General features: G+C 38.3%; 2 protein-coding genes across 5 annotated transcripts in view; one reads left to right on the top strand and one right to left on the bottom strand.

Annotated features, from left to right (window-relative positions):
- The first annotated feature begins 2,361 nt into the window (after nt 1-2,361).
- Nucleotides 2,362-2,939, top strand: LOC131687019 (uncharacterized). Its single transcript, XM_058971052.1, has 2 exons — nt 2,362-2,604; nt 2,661-2,939. The coding sequence occupies exons 1-2, from the start codon at nt 2,389-2,391 to the stop codon at nt 2,937-2,939; spliced, it is 495 nt and encodes a 164-aa protein (XP_058827035.1). The 5' UTR covers nt 2,362-2,388.
- A 1,566-nt stretch (nt 2,940-4,505) lies between these two features.
- Nucleotides 4,506-16,692, bottom strand: part of LOC131694329 (uncharacterized) — an 81,908-nt gene continuing 69,721 nt past the window's right edge. For all 4 annotated transcript variants that reach the window (XM_058982981.1, XM_058982984.1, XM_058982982.1 and 1 more), the window contains 4 exons: nt 15,304-15,999; nt 15,047-15,245; nt 14,883-14,983; nt 4,506-5,318 (listed from right to left, as the gene is read on the bottom strand). In XM_058982981.1, coding sequence (XP_058838964.1) covers nt 4,947-5,318; nt 14,883-14,983; nt 15,047-15,245; nt 15,304-15,885 — 1,254 coding nt within the window. In that variant the 5' untranslated portion in view covers nt 15,886-15,999 and the 3' untranslated portion in view covers nt 4,506-4,946. The remainder of the gene's footprint in view (nt 5,319-14,882; nt 14,984-15,046; nt 15,246-15,303; nt 16,000-16,692) is intronic.

The following is a 16,692-nucleotide window of genomic DNA, read 5'->3' as shown; positions in this document are numbered from 1 at the left end:
TGTTGTTATCGCATTAGAAGTTCGAATTTAATAAAAAATCTTGACAAACAGTTATCTAAACAATAATTAAACTAACTAGTGAATTATTTTTGGTGATTTTACGATGTAATTTCATCATATGGATAATTTTGGTTAAGTAATGCAATGCACAAAATCAACCGTTTCTTTGAAAAACAAAAATAACCAGATATAATTCCTATGATCAAATTACGCTAAAAACACTAGAGAAGCAGGAGAAAAACTATGTCAGAGTAGCTGACAGATGGTAGTTTGTTCTGCCGAAAATTTTGCTGTTATTTTCATATAAAGGGCGAACACAAAATTATTGCGACACCGAAAATGTCATGCCAATTTTCTTATAATGTTTAAAATCAAACCAAAATTTTAGGGTAGTTTTATACATATGTTTACTTCAAAAATCAAAAGAAAAGTTAATCGATGGAGCCTTGAGTGTAAAATTGAACGCATTTTCGCTTGATGTCCTCCATCAAAGTCTTTACAGTGTCATCAGGTACCAGTTTCTCAGTTTTTTTTCCATTTTCTTAACATGTCGTTCTTGTTTTTGACTGTCTTCTTGCTCTTCCGAAGTTCCCGCTTCATCATTGCCCAGTACTGCTCCACCGGGCGCAGCTCCGGACAGTTTGGCGGATTTATATAAAAGTCGATTTTGCTTAAAATCGACTTTTATATACGTTTCGTCGTCCATCACACTGCAGCCATATTTTGTCAGCATCTTCTCGTAGAGCTTCCGTGCCCGAGTTTTAGCCGTCGATTGTTGCCGCTCATCGCCGTTTTGGAAGTTCTGTACCTTGTATGTATGTAGTCCAGCACTCTTCTTTGCATTCTGGACGTAGCTCTGCGACATGCCGATCTTTTTAGCCAAATCACGGCTTGAGACGTTGGGATCATCCGCTTCACCTTTCCCTCCGTCTTTTTGTTCTCCGGTCCCGGTTTTCTTCCAGCTCCTTTGTCGTGGTCCAACGTCAACCGCTCCTGGAACCGCTTCAACACTCTGGAGACGGTTGAATGGTGAATGTTCAACATTTTTCCCAACTGCCGGTGCGACAGGTCAGGAAATTCCAGGTGTTTGGAAAGAATTTGTTCTCTCGACTCGCGTTGGTTCACCTCCATTTTCGTTGAATCGAAAAACATGACTTCGATTTTGACAGCATGTAAACAATACACATCAATGAGAAAGTGTGCAAAATTTGGTTGATTTTTACCCAATGGTAAAAAAGTTATGCCCTGTTGAATGTGTCGCAATAATTTCGTGTTCACCCTTTAAACTCATTGTCATAGATATGACGCAAAGATCGACATTGTTCCTTTTTTCGCAAAGATTCGCTACAGTTTATTATTGAGCTGTCACTCTGACGGTGAACCGGGTTTATCGAGGGGTCGCATTTGGGTGGTACATGGGAAACATCGTACCACTCTATCTTGAGTTTATCTTTGTTCTATCCATTTCTCCTAAATAATTCGTTATCAAATAAATACAAATCCGACTACTAGAACGCATACTATAGAATTAATAGAGTGTCCGGATACTACGTGAAAGTCTAGTGCATACCTTGAAATGTTGCACTTATCCTGGCTTGTTTTAGAAATCATTCCCATTAATTTTATTAAACAGCTCAAGATTTTTGCGCCCCCCTAAGGCTGGCACCATTGGTGGGTCAACCCGGCCAACCGCACGCTACGGCTCTGCCTGTCTCTGGCGTATTTGTTGCACCCACGCACCACTTCGCAATAAATTTAAAAAAAATGCTCAACGACTTAAAGTACATTATTTTTGAATAGGTCATGATAGGTATAACCACAGATAACAGACGTTTAGGCTAGAACAAAATTTCTTCAAAAACCTATGTAAACTTTCAAAGTGATAAACGTTGGAAATCCGTGTTTCACTATTGCTATCTGCGCAACTGTTTGCTATACGTGTTTGACAGCTGCATTCTAACTACATTGTATTGAACACTGCGCCATCTATAAACGTTTGCCAAACGTGTTTCAGACGTCTGATTTATTCGGAATCTCAGTAGCGAGTATTTACACACGATTCAGAACGAGCCCAAACGTCTGTTATCTGTGGTATAACGGTTAGTATGTAGGTTTTTGTTCGAATAGGGAAAGATTCAGATTAACTCAATGTATACACTCTGAATGAAAACAATGTTCAAACTATTGAGGAGATGCTCAACAATGTTGATGTCACCCAAACTCTCGTGGTTCTCCTGCAGTAAGCCATCGTAGAACCAATTAACGCTCATATCGCAGGACGCAATCCGCAATTCATCACCACCACCAAAATAAGGTCAATGACCCATTTTTTGGAGACACTTATAAAAGAGCTCCCCGGGATTGGTTGCATCGCAGTTACCGTGCGGTATGGGACATGAGTCGATTGTGATGGCATTATCGGTATTTATTGTCGCCCTGATATTTGGCTCCGTTTTCGCGTCTCGCGTGTCGAGATATGATCAACTCGAACGGGTGGATGCTCCTGTGGTGCAGTTTGGAACCTGGCGCGCTAATGACGCCGTATGTTACCATCGGAAGATCTTTCGCTGGTCAAGCAGTCCACAGATAATAATGTTTCACAATGTATTGAACTGTTCACAACTTACATCGAATGTTGTTAATCGGAATTTTCGTTACAGCCAACGGGAGCAGCAATCAACTACATTATTGTGGAAAGCAAACAAAATGGGCTTGGAGGACTTCGGGTGGATTTGGTGGAGGGCGCTGTCGGTACTAGCGATGTCCGGCTAGAAATTCACGGAACTCCTGAATGGGTGCCTTACTTTCTCCATGACGTCGTTATCGAAATGAAGTGCGTTGCAGCTGCTGGGAGAATTCGATTAGATGAACTATACGCTTTGGCGTTAATGCCTGGGTTTACACCTTTTAGGAACCGGACAATTCAATCGTATCTCTAATTGTTTCTAATAAATTTGTGCTTATTTTGTATAAAAAAGACAGTTGTGTGTCTCAGTAACGTTTGTTTTATTATCACTAGTTCAACTGGTTGCTATTCTTATCCGTTTTAGTTCTTAACTGTTAATTCAATCTTAGCTTTAAACAGTGAAAATGAATTTTTTTCCGAGATGATAAGTCTATTTTTCACTCACGTAACAGATATGTTCTCAGCCAATTTCCAAACGAATTAGAATGTGATTAGTTCTACTATTTTTTTCCTAATAGAAGAAATCTCGAAAGGTGTGAATCACAAGCAGTATCATTTTTGCTTTATCATAAGTTTCTAGGCGTTAAATTATTGCATATTGACTTAGTTTCGCTTGTATTTAACAAATATGTTACTTTTGTGTTTGATCAGTACGTTTCATCATGCTTCTTACTCTTAGCGTTTTCAATTAAGTACCATAATTATGTTGCCGATTTTTCAGGTTCAACATTTGACGAGTGCCTACTAAATTATTTTCCAGATATGCTTTTAACACAACTCAAGGGTGTATAGAAATTGACCAAACTTTAAAGTTTGTTACCAAAAAGCAGAGTTAGCCTATTTTTAAACCATTTCAAGGTTATTTTTTTTCAATTCTTTTATCGCTAGCGCATTCGACAGATCGCTTCTCCGGTTCATTCGAAGGCACACTGAATTGATCGTAATTTCATTGCCGTTCTTTTTATTCGACTGATTTCAATTAAGTGTATTACGCTCATAGTGTAGTCGTTGTTTGTGGAATAGTTGATGCCGTGTAAAATAAAATTATACCAGTACAAAGAATGAAAATGACAGTGTCTTTAAGTTTTGCTTGGAATGTTTTTTAAAAGGTTACTGTGCCTACGGCAAAAATATGTTCCTATTAGTTTGATTATTGCACTGTTTTACGTGCCACGCTTTATTACCATTAAAATGTTAACTAATCTAACTTATTCAGTTGAGTTCAACTCTATCAAGAAAGATAAAAATGCTTCCAGTATATAGCACATTGGTACTTTTAACTATTATCCTAAAAAAATCTGTACTGACCTACTCTCACTCTCTTTCGTGAAAACTTTCCGCAAGCCGGTTGGCCTTGAAAGTTCTGTTAATTATTTTCGATTGATTCTCTACTACAGTAACCATCAGAATAACGTGAAAGTGACGGATTGAAAAGGTATTGTCATTGGTTGGAAACTTTTCCACACTTCAATTGCTAAGCACATAGTAACTTGCTGCTCTTAGGGATGATAAAATTGCATTACAGGCAATGATTGTTGTTTTTTTCCGAACCGATAGCATTGTTACAGTGTTCCAATGCGGGGGTTAAACCAATTGTAAACACTGGCAGCACTGGCATCTACAACCGTTCGAAAGCGTATTTAATTTGTATTCGTTAGAGCTGCAGTTTTAGAAAGCTATTGAAAAACAATAAGACAAATGTAACTAACATATACAGAATATAAGTTAAAATGCCTGTTCTACCAATACCGAGAGCTGGGAGGTGTTGACGATAGATTTCACAAACCTAATTTTAATTTTAATTTTAGGATGCCGTACGAGTATGAAATGTCGAAATGTACTACGTGAATTCTTGTTTGCTTCAGTGTTAAAAAGGTAATCAACGAATCACCACTTAGCTTCATTCATACTTAATCTATGGTTTATGTTGTTAAATATTACTGTTTGTATGTGTCAATTCTAAGCTTTTTGATGTAAATGTGTATGTTAGTTTCCTATATGATATCCTACATCGCCAACAGGCCAGTCTAATCCGAATGAGAATTTTCATTTTTTGGAAATTTAAATTAGAACCGATAAAGTATCCGCCAAACGGTCTGAAATACTTAAAACAACCTCAGAACCTATCTCAGGCATACTTTCCCCAGGGTGGAAAAAATGACGGTTTGCCCTATAGTGCACGACAATCCGCTCGTGTGTTTGTGTGATGATGAGGATGATGATGATGATAACGGCCCGGGGCGCTGATGTTCACGGTCCACTAGTCAATTTTGCTGGTTTTGATAATAATATTGTTTTCCTGCAGCATCGTAACAGACTTAGCCGGTGACGACGAACGGGATGAGGGTCGCGAGGAAGGTCGGGAAATATAGTGATGCGTAACGGTGCCGGAACCTGTGACCAGTGGTGAGGTGGTGCTGACGGATTGTTCCGAAACCGAGCCGCCATTTTTGATGAACGGTGGATTTGTGACGATGGGCGGGGGCAGCGGACTGAACAGAAAGGTGACTAGCTTGCAGAGTATGGTGCACAGTACTGCCTCGTGGATGACTGCTGCCGAACGGTAGTTGGGACCGTCGAAGGGATCCTTGAGCGCCGGGCAGATCATGTGGTTGAGGTTGACTTGCGTTGGCTGGAAATAAGAAACAAAGTGTAGAAAATTAAAATTTTTGATTCTTTACTAAAAATATTTGAGAGTAATTGTAAACAGTATAGACCTAAAACAACTAACATATATTATAATGTCATTGATTTATAATTGACTCGTCCCGCAGCGCTCACATCTTCTGTGTTTTTCTTTTTCCTTTCAGTGCTCTGTGCGACAATAGACACTAGCTCTCAAATAGTAAAGAAGTAATGATAATCTCTCATCATGCACACCAAAAAATATGAATTTTATCGTTGACGTAATTGCAAGTATGACAGAATTTAACAAACCGTAATTCACGAAATGACGAAATATAACCGCGCTCTGTTTAATTTTAAATGAAACCTATACATTACATGCGCAGTGACATACAATTACACTTACTGCCATTCAGAACAAACGCTATATGTGGAGTAAAATTACGTGATTTACGAAATTCAACGACATGTAAAATTAAAATCAAACTTAAAAGTCAGTCATTTTTGATGCTCGGTCAGGGTCAGAAGACGTAAATTTACACTAGTTTTTCTAGGTGTGTGGTCATATGTTTCGATCTCGCTTTGTGCTTCAATTTTGTAGTATGCGTAGTGTAATTTTAAATAATAGCTAGCTCTACAGGCAGGCTAAGTGGGGTGTTAATCGGAATTAGCTCCCAAAGCTGGTCCTCGATTGAAACGATACCCAAAACCATCACATGGTCAATTTATGGTTTTCTTCCAGTCAAAAACTAAATCTTTAAATTATTTGCAGAGTTCTAAAGGCCTGACAAAACGATTCTCGGTAGTTAACCGAAATATTAAAGGTATAAGGTCAGGCTCGTGAAGGCATGTTTTTAACGGGCAAACTTTATCGCTTGATAGAGCTCTTCACGAAAGACTAGTGTCTCTATCTACCCGCTCGGGAGGTCGAGATCGATGGCGTTATTAACGATGTGAGTTTGACTTGCGAGTATCTTTTGAAGTACGGGGTTGGCTATTTTAAGGTCCTCTTGCATCACCTGGTGAAATACGGGAATGTAAGCGTTTGCATTTGATGAAAAGGAAATAATCCCTGCTCAAATTCTTAGCCGGATCCGTTTTACCGAGCTTCATCCTCTTACATAAAGTTCGGCTACGTGGCCTTCTGTTTGTACCGCGGATTATGAGCTGCCCTATTTTCAAATAATTAGGCCACATAGACTCCCAATGTAATAATAAGGCCCGCTGTAGAAAGTGTTGTGAGAATCGTAAGGATGGTTCTTGTTGTACGAATGCTGGAAAGTGTCTTGATATCTCGACATGTCCCGCGTAAAAAATACGCGAGGATAAAAAAAAAGTTCTCTTAAAGAGTGTTTAAAGCCATCGCAGGAATACTGAAGAAAACTACGCCATGTACCAAAGATCTTTTCTCCTAACGACGACATTGTTGATGATCCATAAGAGGGAAATTTAACACGAATCCTGGACCTCCTGTTTATAAATAAAGAGGTTTCAATGAACTATACCGTTTCAGAAGCACTGAAGCCGTTGGTTGCTTCAGAAGCACATCATCCTCCACTTCTTGTAACGCAGATTTGTTCATATCTGGTTCCAACCGCCAGCTAAGTAAACTGAAAAGGTTGCGAACAGCTGCGCTTCGACATTTCACCAGGCGACGAAACATTACAAAAAGGGAGTTCACTCTAGCCAGTAACAGGTAGAAAACATTGCTTTCTCTACTCAACACACAGAGCACAAACCCAACCCAACGTGAAACGAAACCCAAAATAGTTTTGGGCTTTGATGAACGGGAAACGTAAAGAAAATGGCTTTCCTTCCAGTTTGTTTCTCGCAAATGAAACGTCTAACACGTCCAGCGGTATCTGTAACTTGTTCGCGAAGCACTTCTCGAGTGTGTTTCAAAATGAATCGGCTACTCAACCTTTACGACTGATTTTCAACTATCGAGGCATAATCTGCCTCGCTGGTGCGCTGGGTCACAAATGTTTGAGATCCTTTTAGAAAACATGCTCGTGAGACCAAAGCGTACGTAGCGAAGGAACAACATGGCTTTTTGTAGGCAGATCAATAACTACCAATCTAGCCCAATTTACTTCGTACTGCATTAAAAGCATCGAAGATGGATCGCAGGTAGACACTGTATGCACAGATCTTACGTTGCTTTCGGTCGTGTAGACCACTCTCTTCTTCTGCCAAAGATCGAGTGACTTGGTGCATCATCAAATTTTACAAGGTGGCTTGATTTTAATCACGTATGTGAAATAGGGAGATAAAGAGTCATATAGCTTCATCAACTTGTCGAGCGTACCTCAAAGGAACAATCTCGGACTGTTGCTTTTTTCTTTATTGTTCAATGACGTTTGCTATATTTTACCCCCTGGGAGCAAACTTATATACCATGATGATTTCAAACTATTTCTCATTGGGCTGTCCATAGAAGACTATCGAACTTCAGCGACATCTATATGCTTTCTGTAACTGGCCTAATCGCAATTAGTTGGCTCTCAGCGTATCCAAATGCTCTATAATATCCTTTAAACGCAGATAATATTCTATTCTACAACATCGCCGGGCAATTGCTAGAGAGAGTGTCAGTTATCAGAGACATTGGTGTACTCCATTACTCGCCACTGACATTCAGAAACCATTACTCTCTATAATAGAAATCTTGTATTCATAATAAGAATCGCCAACGTGTTCACTTGTTCGGTCTGTCCTGGAAGTTTCAGCAGCTATTTGGTATCCTTTGGACTAACAGAATTGAAGCAGCGCAAGCAAGATTCCTTCGCTTTGCTCTTAGTAGGGGAACATGGGGAGACTTGACCAGGTTTTCAGCTAAAACTGCATAAATCTTTAAAAAAGCCTTCAATCCTCCAAAAATCATTCAGATATAATGCACAAAGTTATTGCGCGTCTTCATGATTTTTTGCAGAATTTTTAATTTAATTTTTGAAAAGTTAGAAAAGTTTGTCTGTGATCGTTTTTTCTGGTCAAGTCTCCCCATTGTGGGGAGACTTGACCAAGGCGTGGGGAGACTTGACCAAGTGAATTTTGAAAAATCATAACAAAAAATAATGACATAAAACATACTGTAATTATTTTTTCCCTACTGTCGAGATCCTTAGGTAGCAGTAAAAAATATGAAAGGGTTGCATTTGATAAATTTTGATTTTTTTAAATGCATATCTTTTTAAGGATTAACTGTACTGCTTGCATTGCATGTTCACACGTCACGAAATCAGTCCTACTATTGCTAACTTTGCTTACAAATTTTAAAATATAAAGACTTATGTTTGGGGTGGGATTTTTTTTTATGGCGTGATTAACATTAACAGTAGATACCAAAGCTTAATAAATATTAGGAATTTTGTATCTTTCTTCAGCTGATCGCCACTTGGTCAAGTCTCCCCATAAAATCTTAGTCAAGTCTCCCCAACATTAGTTATTGCGTTCAATTTCATGCGAATTCTAGTAATAACTATTCCAATGTTCCAGTTTATGTAAAATCATTTCACTGCTTCACAAGGATTAAGATGGTATATTAGTCCTTTAATAGTAATTAGTAGTCGAGTAGATATGTCCATACAAAGTATGATAAAAAAATACATCATTTAGTGCAAATTTATTAATCACGTAATATTATCTGCAAGGAAAAGATTTTTTACTCCAAACTTTCAAAATTACCTTAAGGGATCGAAACAAGTATAAAAATATTTTTGAAAAAAAAATTAAGAATCGAATAGAAGACGCCATAGCCGAAAATAAAATTTTGCGCTTGGTCAAGTCTCCCCATGTTCCCCTACTTTGCCGCGGCGTGACCCAGCAGAGCTACCACCTTACATCGATCGCTGTAGTCTGGAAACTCTGGCAAAACACGAAATACATCCAGAGGGGTATTTGTTGGGAAATATTGACTGGCCAAATTGTTGCCCCAGATACTATCTCCCAAATCAATATCAATGTACCCCCAGAAACCTTAGATCGCATAACTTTTTATGATTAAATTTTTAGCACACCCAGTACGGTCAGCAAGAACCCATAAGGACGATGTGCAATGTTTTCAATAGTGTGTATAACTATTTTGAAAAATGGACTTTGTCTTAGTTTATAAGATTCAGTTAAAATATTTTTGTAATGTTGTATATCTTTTTTTATTTCGATTATAGAGGTTTTAACCTTAAGGTCATTCGCCTCTTCGGGTTAGAAAAATCTCTTATGAAAATTTCTAACCCTATGTGTGGGGTCGGGGCTCGAACCCAGGTGCGCTGCGTACAAGGCAATCGATTTACCAACTACGCTACTCCTACCCCCATGTATATTGTTAAATTGTAAAGTGAGATCAGAGAAGCCAATTTTCATGAAAACCACGTATACGGCATTCTTATCCCGATTGTGTTGAACTGACATGAGCCAACATCTCTGCGGGCACACAAATTATCTACCCCACTGACTGTTCTGATTGTTCTGCTCGTTTTGCCGCAAACTCGATCCACACTAAATAGAAACGATACGGGTATGTCTCGATCTTTAGATGTTTGTCATCGAGCTAAAATGTTGGACAAGAAATGAAAGAAAAGTGAGGTTTTTGTCATGTTGATGGATGAGAAACGTTTTGTTCCATGATATATCGATAATTTTTTTATTTTGATTATAGAGAGATTTTAACCTTAGGGTCATTCGCCTCTTTGTCGGGTTAGAGAAATCTCTTTAGAAAAATCTCTAACCCTATGTACGGGGTTGGGAATTGAACCCAGGTGAGCTGCGTACAAGGCAATCGATTTACCAACTACGCTATCTCCACCCCAGGGATATATCGATAATAAAACGAATTCGAACATCAAATACCTGTGTCGTATGAAATCGATTCCTTCGATTGCAGATCGACCTTAACCAGACGTTTTAGATCTTGGCTTGAAAAACATGGCAGTGTAGCAGATATTTGATCAAAACTAACACTCATCACCGGATCAAAACTGATAGTTAGCCATGGTTTCGACGCACGAACAGGTGTACGACAAAAACCATAGAAATCCACTTTCAAGTTACAAACAAATCTGAATCGATGGAAAGGGTAAGCAAGTTTGCTTGTTTGCAATGGCGTTGCCCCTCCTCATGAGGACTTTTGGAAAATTGTGGGAATTGGATCTTATAACTGATCTCTAAGCCAAGGTCCCATAATTGTCATGAGCTCTTTTTTAAGAGATGTTCTGAAATATGGATTAGGGACAATGTTACGAATGGGAAGCGAAGATTGATGAACAAAAATGTTTTTTTTGTCAACGAGTAAAGTGGAGACAAAAACTTGTTATTAACAACAAAAAATTATGAAAAATGACGTTTACCGATTGTCTCTAGCAGGCCGGGATCGATTTTTATTAGCATTTGAATTTTGTTGTATTATCAATTATATAAATAGCCAGGATAGGCAGGATATTGAAAATAAAAAAGATTTCAAAATATTTCAAGTTAGTGGTTACAAAAGATGTATATTTGAGTTATGAATTGAATGGTGTAATAACATTTTGTATAAGAGGACTCGCTCTGGAGTTGTGAGCTTTCATAGCCAAGATTAGTAAAATTAATTCGTGAAAACATTTTTTTTCGGTCACGATCACATTATTTCGAAACTGGCAACTTTGGATGTTTATTACCTTTGAAGAATATTACAACGTGAAGCAGTATCTCTTCTAATAAAATAATTTTGGCGGTTAATCCTCCTGCAAGTAATATATATTGTATTTATTCTTCAAATAAATTTAACTCGAGATTTAGTGGTTTCAGCAAAGTTTTGAAAATGCCATTTCAAAAAACTTTGTTGAATGGGGCGGGAAAAGCGTATTGGTAAGCCGACAGGGTGTACGCAGCTCACCTGGGTTCGATTCCCAAAACCCGCACTTAAGGTTATACATTTTTCTAACGTGAAAAAAGAACCGAAAGACCCTATGTAATCAAAATGAAAACAAAACTTTGTTGAAAACAACCCATAACTAATTTTATTGAAGACATGAATACTCTGTGTATTCATAATAATAGAATATATTACACTATATGTGAGAGAAAACCTTTAAAACGTGTTATTTTGATATTGCTGTAACTGATCAATCTCTTCTGCTGTGTACAATAAAATTTACATTCTATTCCATTCAAGGCTGTCTTTGTAGCTATTTCTTGAATGTCGTTATTATATCGATATATTGCATTTGTGTAGCCATCATTTATCCAACAAAGTTGTTTAAAATAACATCAAAAACGTTGCTAGACACTAAGCCCTTACTTTTCTTGAAAAATTATTTCTTCACAATTGCTTCTAGGAGTTTTAATCACCAGCATTATTATATCCAAAGAAGCGTTGTTTATGTTGAAAAGCTTCTTCGATGTTGTTAAACCTTCCAAGTTGATGGTTTCGAAATAATATGATCTTGACCGTTAGAAAAGTTTTTGGATATTTATTCCACTTTAAAAGTGCTTTTAGTATTTACATTCATTGACTTCATTCACATATTATTTTTGAAAAATCATCGATTTTCATCAAGTTCTATATACTAATGCTACAATTGAACGATACCCACAATTTTTATTGCAGCAGTAGCATTTTGAATCCAATTTTTGCAAAAAAAATTCATCTCACTTGTTACTGTAAAAATAGTACTAATACTAATAGTAATAATTTTGAAAAAGTTCCATAGTAACCTGGGGCATGATGTGAAGGACTATATAAAATTTCAGAACGATTGGTCTAAGAGATTTTAAGTTATAATTTTATCGAGGTGTCTTTTGAATATTCACTGTCACTCACCCAATTTTCAACATTTTGCAACGAAATTTTAGGAAAAATACATAAAAATTGACTACCTAACACTCTCTGTTCTGCCAAAAAAAATTGCTTCGTATCGATTTTTGACCGACACCAATGAATATAATGAAGGGGACCATTTTCTAAATTTCAGAAGAAAAGTCGTGTCAAGTTTGGAACGCTTATATCTTTTGCTGTACTGTATGGATTAAATCAATTTCTTTGTCATTTTGTCGAAAATATGGTCAATAATTTTGAATTACATTTTGGAGTATGTATGAGATGCATTAATAACGAAAATCTGTTTTGAAGAATCTTTCGAAAACTAATCGGAAATTCTGAAAATTTTCAGCTCATATTAGCAAGAGCCGTCAATATGGTGCACCAACCGAACACTTCAATGATGAAAAGTTTCAAACATAGGTCTCCTATAGCTTTGTTTCATCATCATTCATGTTGAGTTGTTTAGAGCGAACGGAGCATCTTCTCAAAGGGCAGTACATTACCGAGAAGGAAATATTTGTGAGCTGTACAGTGGATGAATCAGTTAGTGTCGTTACCTACTATTAGCAGAGGCAAGCATTTTCATTTTTGATGGTTAGAAGGTAGTATACACAACGAAAAGCCAGATTTTAACACACCCGATCGAAGCCAGTTCGTGATTGGTTACCGCTAATTTCGTGCACCAAGCCACAAATGTTGAACAGAAAGAATTGAGCGACCGAAAATAAATGTCGCAAGGACAGAATATGCTTCAAATATATTAGAATTTAAAAACCGAAAACTTTAAGTATAAAAATCGGACAGGGATTCTCCTTTGTAAGAGTCGGGTAAAAAACCTTCAGTATAAAAACCGAAAAAAACACATTTCCAATTCTTACGCAGTATTTTTTTAGTCGCCTTTAAACTTGAACATCACGATATACGGATGCTCCTGCGTGCGATTTATTTATTTTTAATCGAATTTAATACTGAACCTTGCCGAGTTTTACGGGTGAGAATTTTTAAAGCAATTCTTATGCTGAAAGATTTTTGTTCGATTTTTACGCTTGAAGTTTATTTCCAATTTTTATATTCTCATATATTTTAAACAGGTTTTACGAAGCAGGTTCTGATCTTGCGACTTTTATTTTCAGTGCTCAATTTTAATCGCTATTACTCAATTTTATTGAATGGCCCGAGACTACATTACGACATCGGAAGAGAAGATGATTATTAGGATTCAGCTGGCTCGCAGATTGACTGTAATAATTAGTTTGTAGTGTTCCGTGCTAGTAACTAGGGCCAATTGGAACAACAATTTTCCTCCAGGAGAACATTGTCTTTGGAAAACAAATTAGTCTTTATCAAACCATCAACTAAGAATTAAATTTAAAAAAAATCTCTGCGCCAACCATTATTTATATATCCGACGAGTTGAAATTATCATACACACATACACACACGCACGCGTGGGAAACACCGATTTTAAATCATCTTCTTGAAGCTCATTTCTGATTGGTTCCAGCTAATTACATGCACCAAACCGCAAATCTTGAACAGTTTTTGTTCGAAGCATCACCTTTTTGACGATGGAAGTAATCTGATTTCAATCGATGGACATCCTATTTGGCTTCGAACGTAAACTGAACCGAGTACAAAACCGGGGGTCGTATGCGAGTTCGGTATCGTTCGTGTGTTATATTCTTGCTGGCTACACCACACATACACTCGCTATGTCTGGATGCAGTAAAAGAGGAAAGTTGAAGGGAAAACCAAAATTTCGTTCGTTTCATACCGGTCTCCGATTTCCTGTTGGCCGAATCCACCGTCGGCTGAGAAAGGGCTACTACGCTGAGCGTGTCGGTGCCAGAGCATCCGTCTAGTTGGCAGCCGTAATGGAAAATCTCGCCGTCGAAATATTGGAGTTGGCAGGAAAGGCAGCCAAACAAGATTAACTGGAAACAAGTTTTGTCCCGTTTGCTGCAGCTGGCCATTCGAAGTGACGTAGAGCTGAACAAATTGCTCTTCGGCGTGAACATTGCTCAGGATGGTGTTGGCTAACATTCATACCATTTGGCTGCCAAAGTAGACCAAAAAGAATTTTTCTTTGCTGGCAGATGAAACGATGCCGAGAAAAAAAACCGAACCAGTCTTTTTCAGTCTTTTTTGCATGAAGAGCTTTGATTGGTTATTTCTTCTCTCCTATGTTGGCGCATGATATTATTTTAATTAAACTACAAGTTTCTTGAAAACAACACACACACATCTAAGTAACTTTTGGAGAAAAGGTGCACACTTTTACATTTTCAATGTGTTTTTATACATGTACGTCGCGCAGTATCAAGAATGAAAATAATTCAAGTTGGCAGAAGAGAAGGGTTGTTGGGGATTGTTATGTAATGCAATGTAAAATGAAAATTTCATAATCATAATTCATAATTTTCATAATCTGATGTATACAGTGCCACCTAGCGGTGAAAATGCAAGCAGGTGGGTCTTCTCCGTGCAAATTGTCGAAAATTCTCATACACATTTTGAGCACGATGGTTCGGTAGCTAGATTCACCCAATTAGGTTCTAATTTGGAGTAGACACTTCGGGTGGGATTAGGAATCGAGTTAGGGGTGGGCCGATTGAGTTTTTGAAAATTAGTTTTTTTTTCTGGGCAGTCTATTGCATACATTCCAGAATATATGGTTCCGTGGGTTCGAGCAACAAACAATCCAATAAATATTCATGTACATAGAAGAACATTGCTATGCTTACAATTCACAAAAGAAAAATACAAAATACTTACAATGGCAACTATTTGCAGAAAGGCAAAATGGTAAATGATGCATATTGCATAACCTATGATATTCCAGGTGAAGTCGCTCATGGCTTCCATGTTGTAAACTCCTAAAAAATATTGAATGAAGTTATAGGTTCAACTTTAACGATATTTCCACATCACACGCTTACCTCCAGTTCTCATCAGATAAATCGGTATGATACACATCAGCGCATGCTGAATCCAGTAAATAGCCGCCTCAAGTGGCAACTGTCGGCTGTCCGTTTCCGGAAACATGAACGCCAACAGCGGACCGTTCAGGTAGTTCATCTGCAGTCGGAACAACCCCGTTGTACTCTTCCTCGGTTTGTTACAAGCTAGTAGATAAATCTGAAAAACGAGCATATTTCAGTGTAAATAGAGCACAAGACAATCAAGATTGGCCTACCTGCATCAACGTGGTTACATGGCAAGGATTTAAAATGTAGATAACAGTCCTAGTTGCGAATTTAAAGCCTAGTTCGACGCCTAGCGTCAGTGTCATTGTGATCAATAGCATCTGCTTGACCCAGTTGGGTGCTTCCCCCTCCAGGGCGGCATTGTGAACCGTGCTGCTGCATCGGTGGCAGCTACAGTACTCCACCGAAGAAGACCGCCGGTGATGGTGCTGCTGAATCAGCAACTCCCGATGATCCGGTTCCAGGTGATGCCCCACTCCGCCACCACCTCCGATTCGTTGATAGTGATGCTGAAGATTGTGATTGCTGCTACCGGCTAGATGACTAATGCTACTACTTCGAAACCCTAGCGGACTACCCTGATGCTGCGGGGTTCCAACCGAGGCTGTATTCCGCCGAAACGTGATCGGCTTCAACCGAGCGATGGATAGTTTTATTGCAAGAAAACAGAGTGGAAGGAGAATTGCGGTTTCCAGCAGCTTTCGGCTCGGTGTCAGGAATTCGGCACACTCTGGTCCGGTATTCCGTGGCACGGAAGCGTTGACCCCATCGTACGCCCAGCCAAATTGCATGACTGGTGGTCGGGTGGATGCAGTCCTACTGCGGTCGCAGGCGGTGTCCCTTTCGATGGATCAATTTTCGAACGTTCTGGCCAGCTGTTCGGGTTAAGTAGACCACACGAAGCCCTGTAATGGGTTTGAAGAAACAAATAGATTACAACATGGCAGCAGTGAGCTGTGACGGCGGGAAAATATTTGAAGGTAAATAAATTAAATTAGGGGAGAACGAGTTTGTGTTGCGTGAGTGTTTATCGGTTTTATTCCCGGTACTGTTGGTATTGAACAGCATAGCGAGTAAATTGGATTATTATCGGTTGTTTGCTTGGTTATATGGTCGATGTGTTATATGATAAAAAAAAATGATAAAATATCTGAAAAGTTCGAACTTGATGTGGGTATTCATTAGAAATTTTGAGAAACGGAAGCCCTAACTAGGAAAGATTCTCATAGTCATAATCGGAGCTTTAGATTAGCAATTAAACTGTACATCAAAGGCTATTGAAATAGACGGCTAAATTGTCACTGTAATGCTAGTGCTATGCTTTCCCACGTTAAATGCGGTGCATTCATTAAAATACGGAAAATGGTCTCCTGAGAACAATCAACAAAGTTAAATTTCGACCTAATCGAACGTTCTTTTCTTTACTGTATCGATTTTATTGGCTATTTTCGGCAATTTTGAGACTAAGAGAAACAAAAGCAATGAAATTGAAAGACGGATAGGTATTCTAGAGCGAATCAGTTATAAACTTAGAACGGAAAACTAGAACTAGGCAGGCTCATATGGACATGATCGAAAGGAAATGGGAAGAATCTTTT

This window comes from Topomyia yanbarensis, chromosome 3 (genome assembly GCF_030247195.1).
Source record: "Topomyia yanbarensis strain Yona2022 chromosome 3, ASM3024719v1, whole genome shotgun sequence".
In the NCBI taxonomy this organism is placed as follows: domain Eukaryota; kingdom Metazoa; phylum Arthropoda; class Insecta; order Diptera; family Culicidae; genus Topomyia; species Topomyia yanbarensis.
The sequence above is the reverse complement of the archived record's forward strand: the minus strand, read 5'-3'. Positions and strand labels throughout refer to the sequence as shown.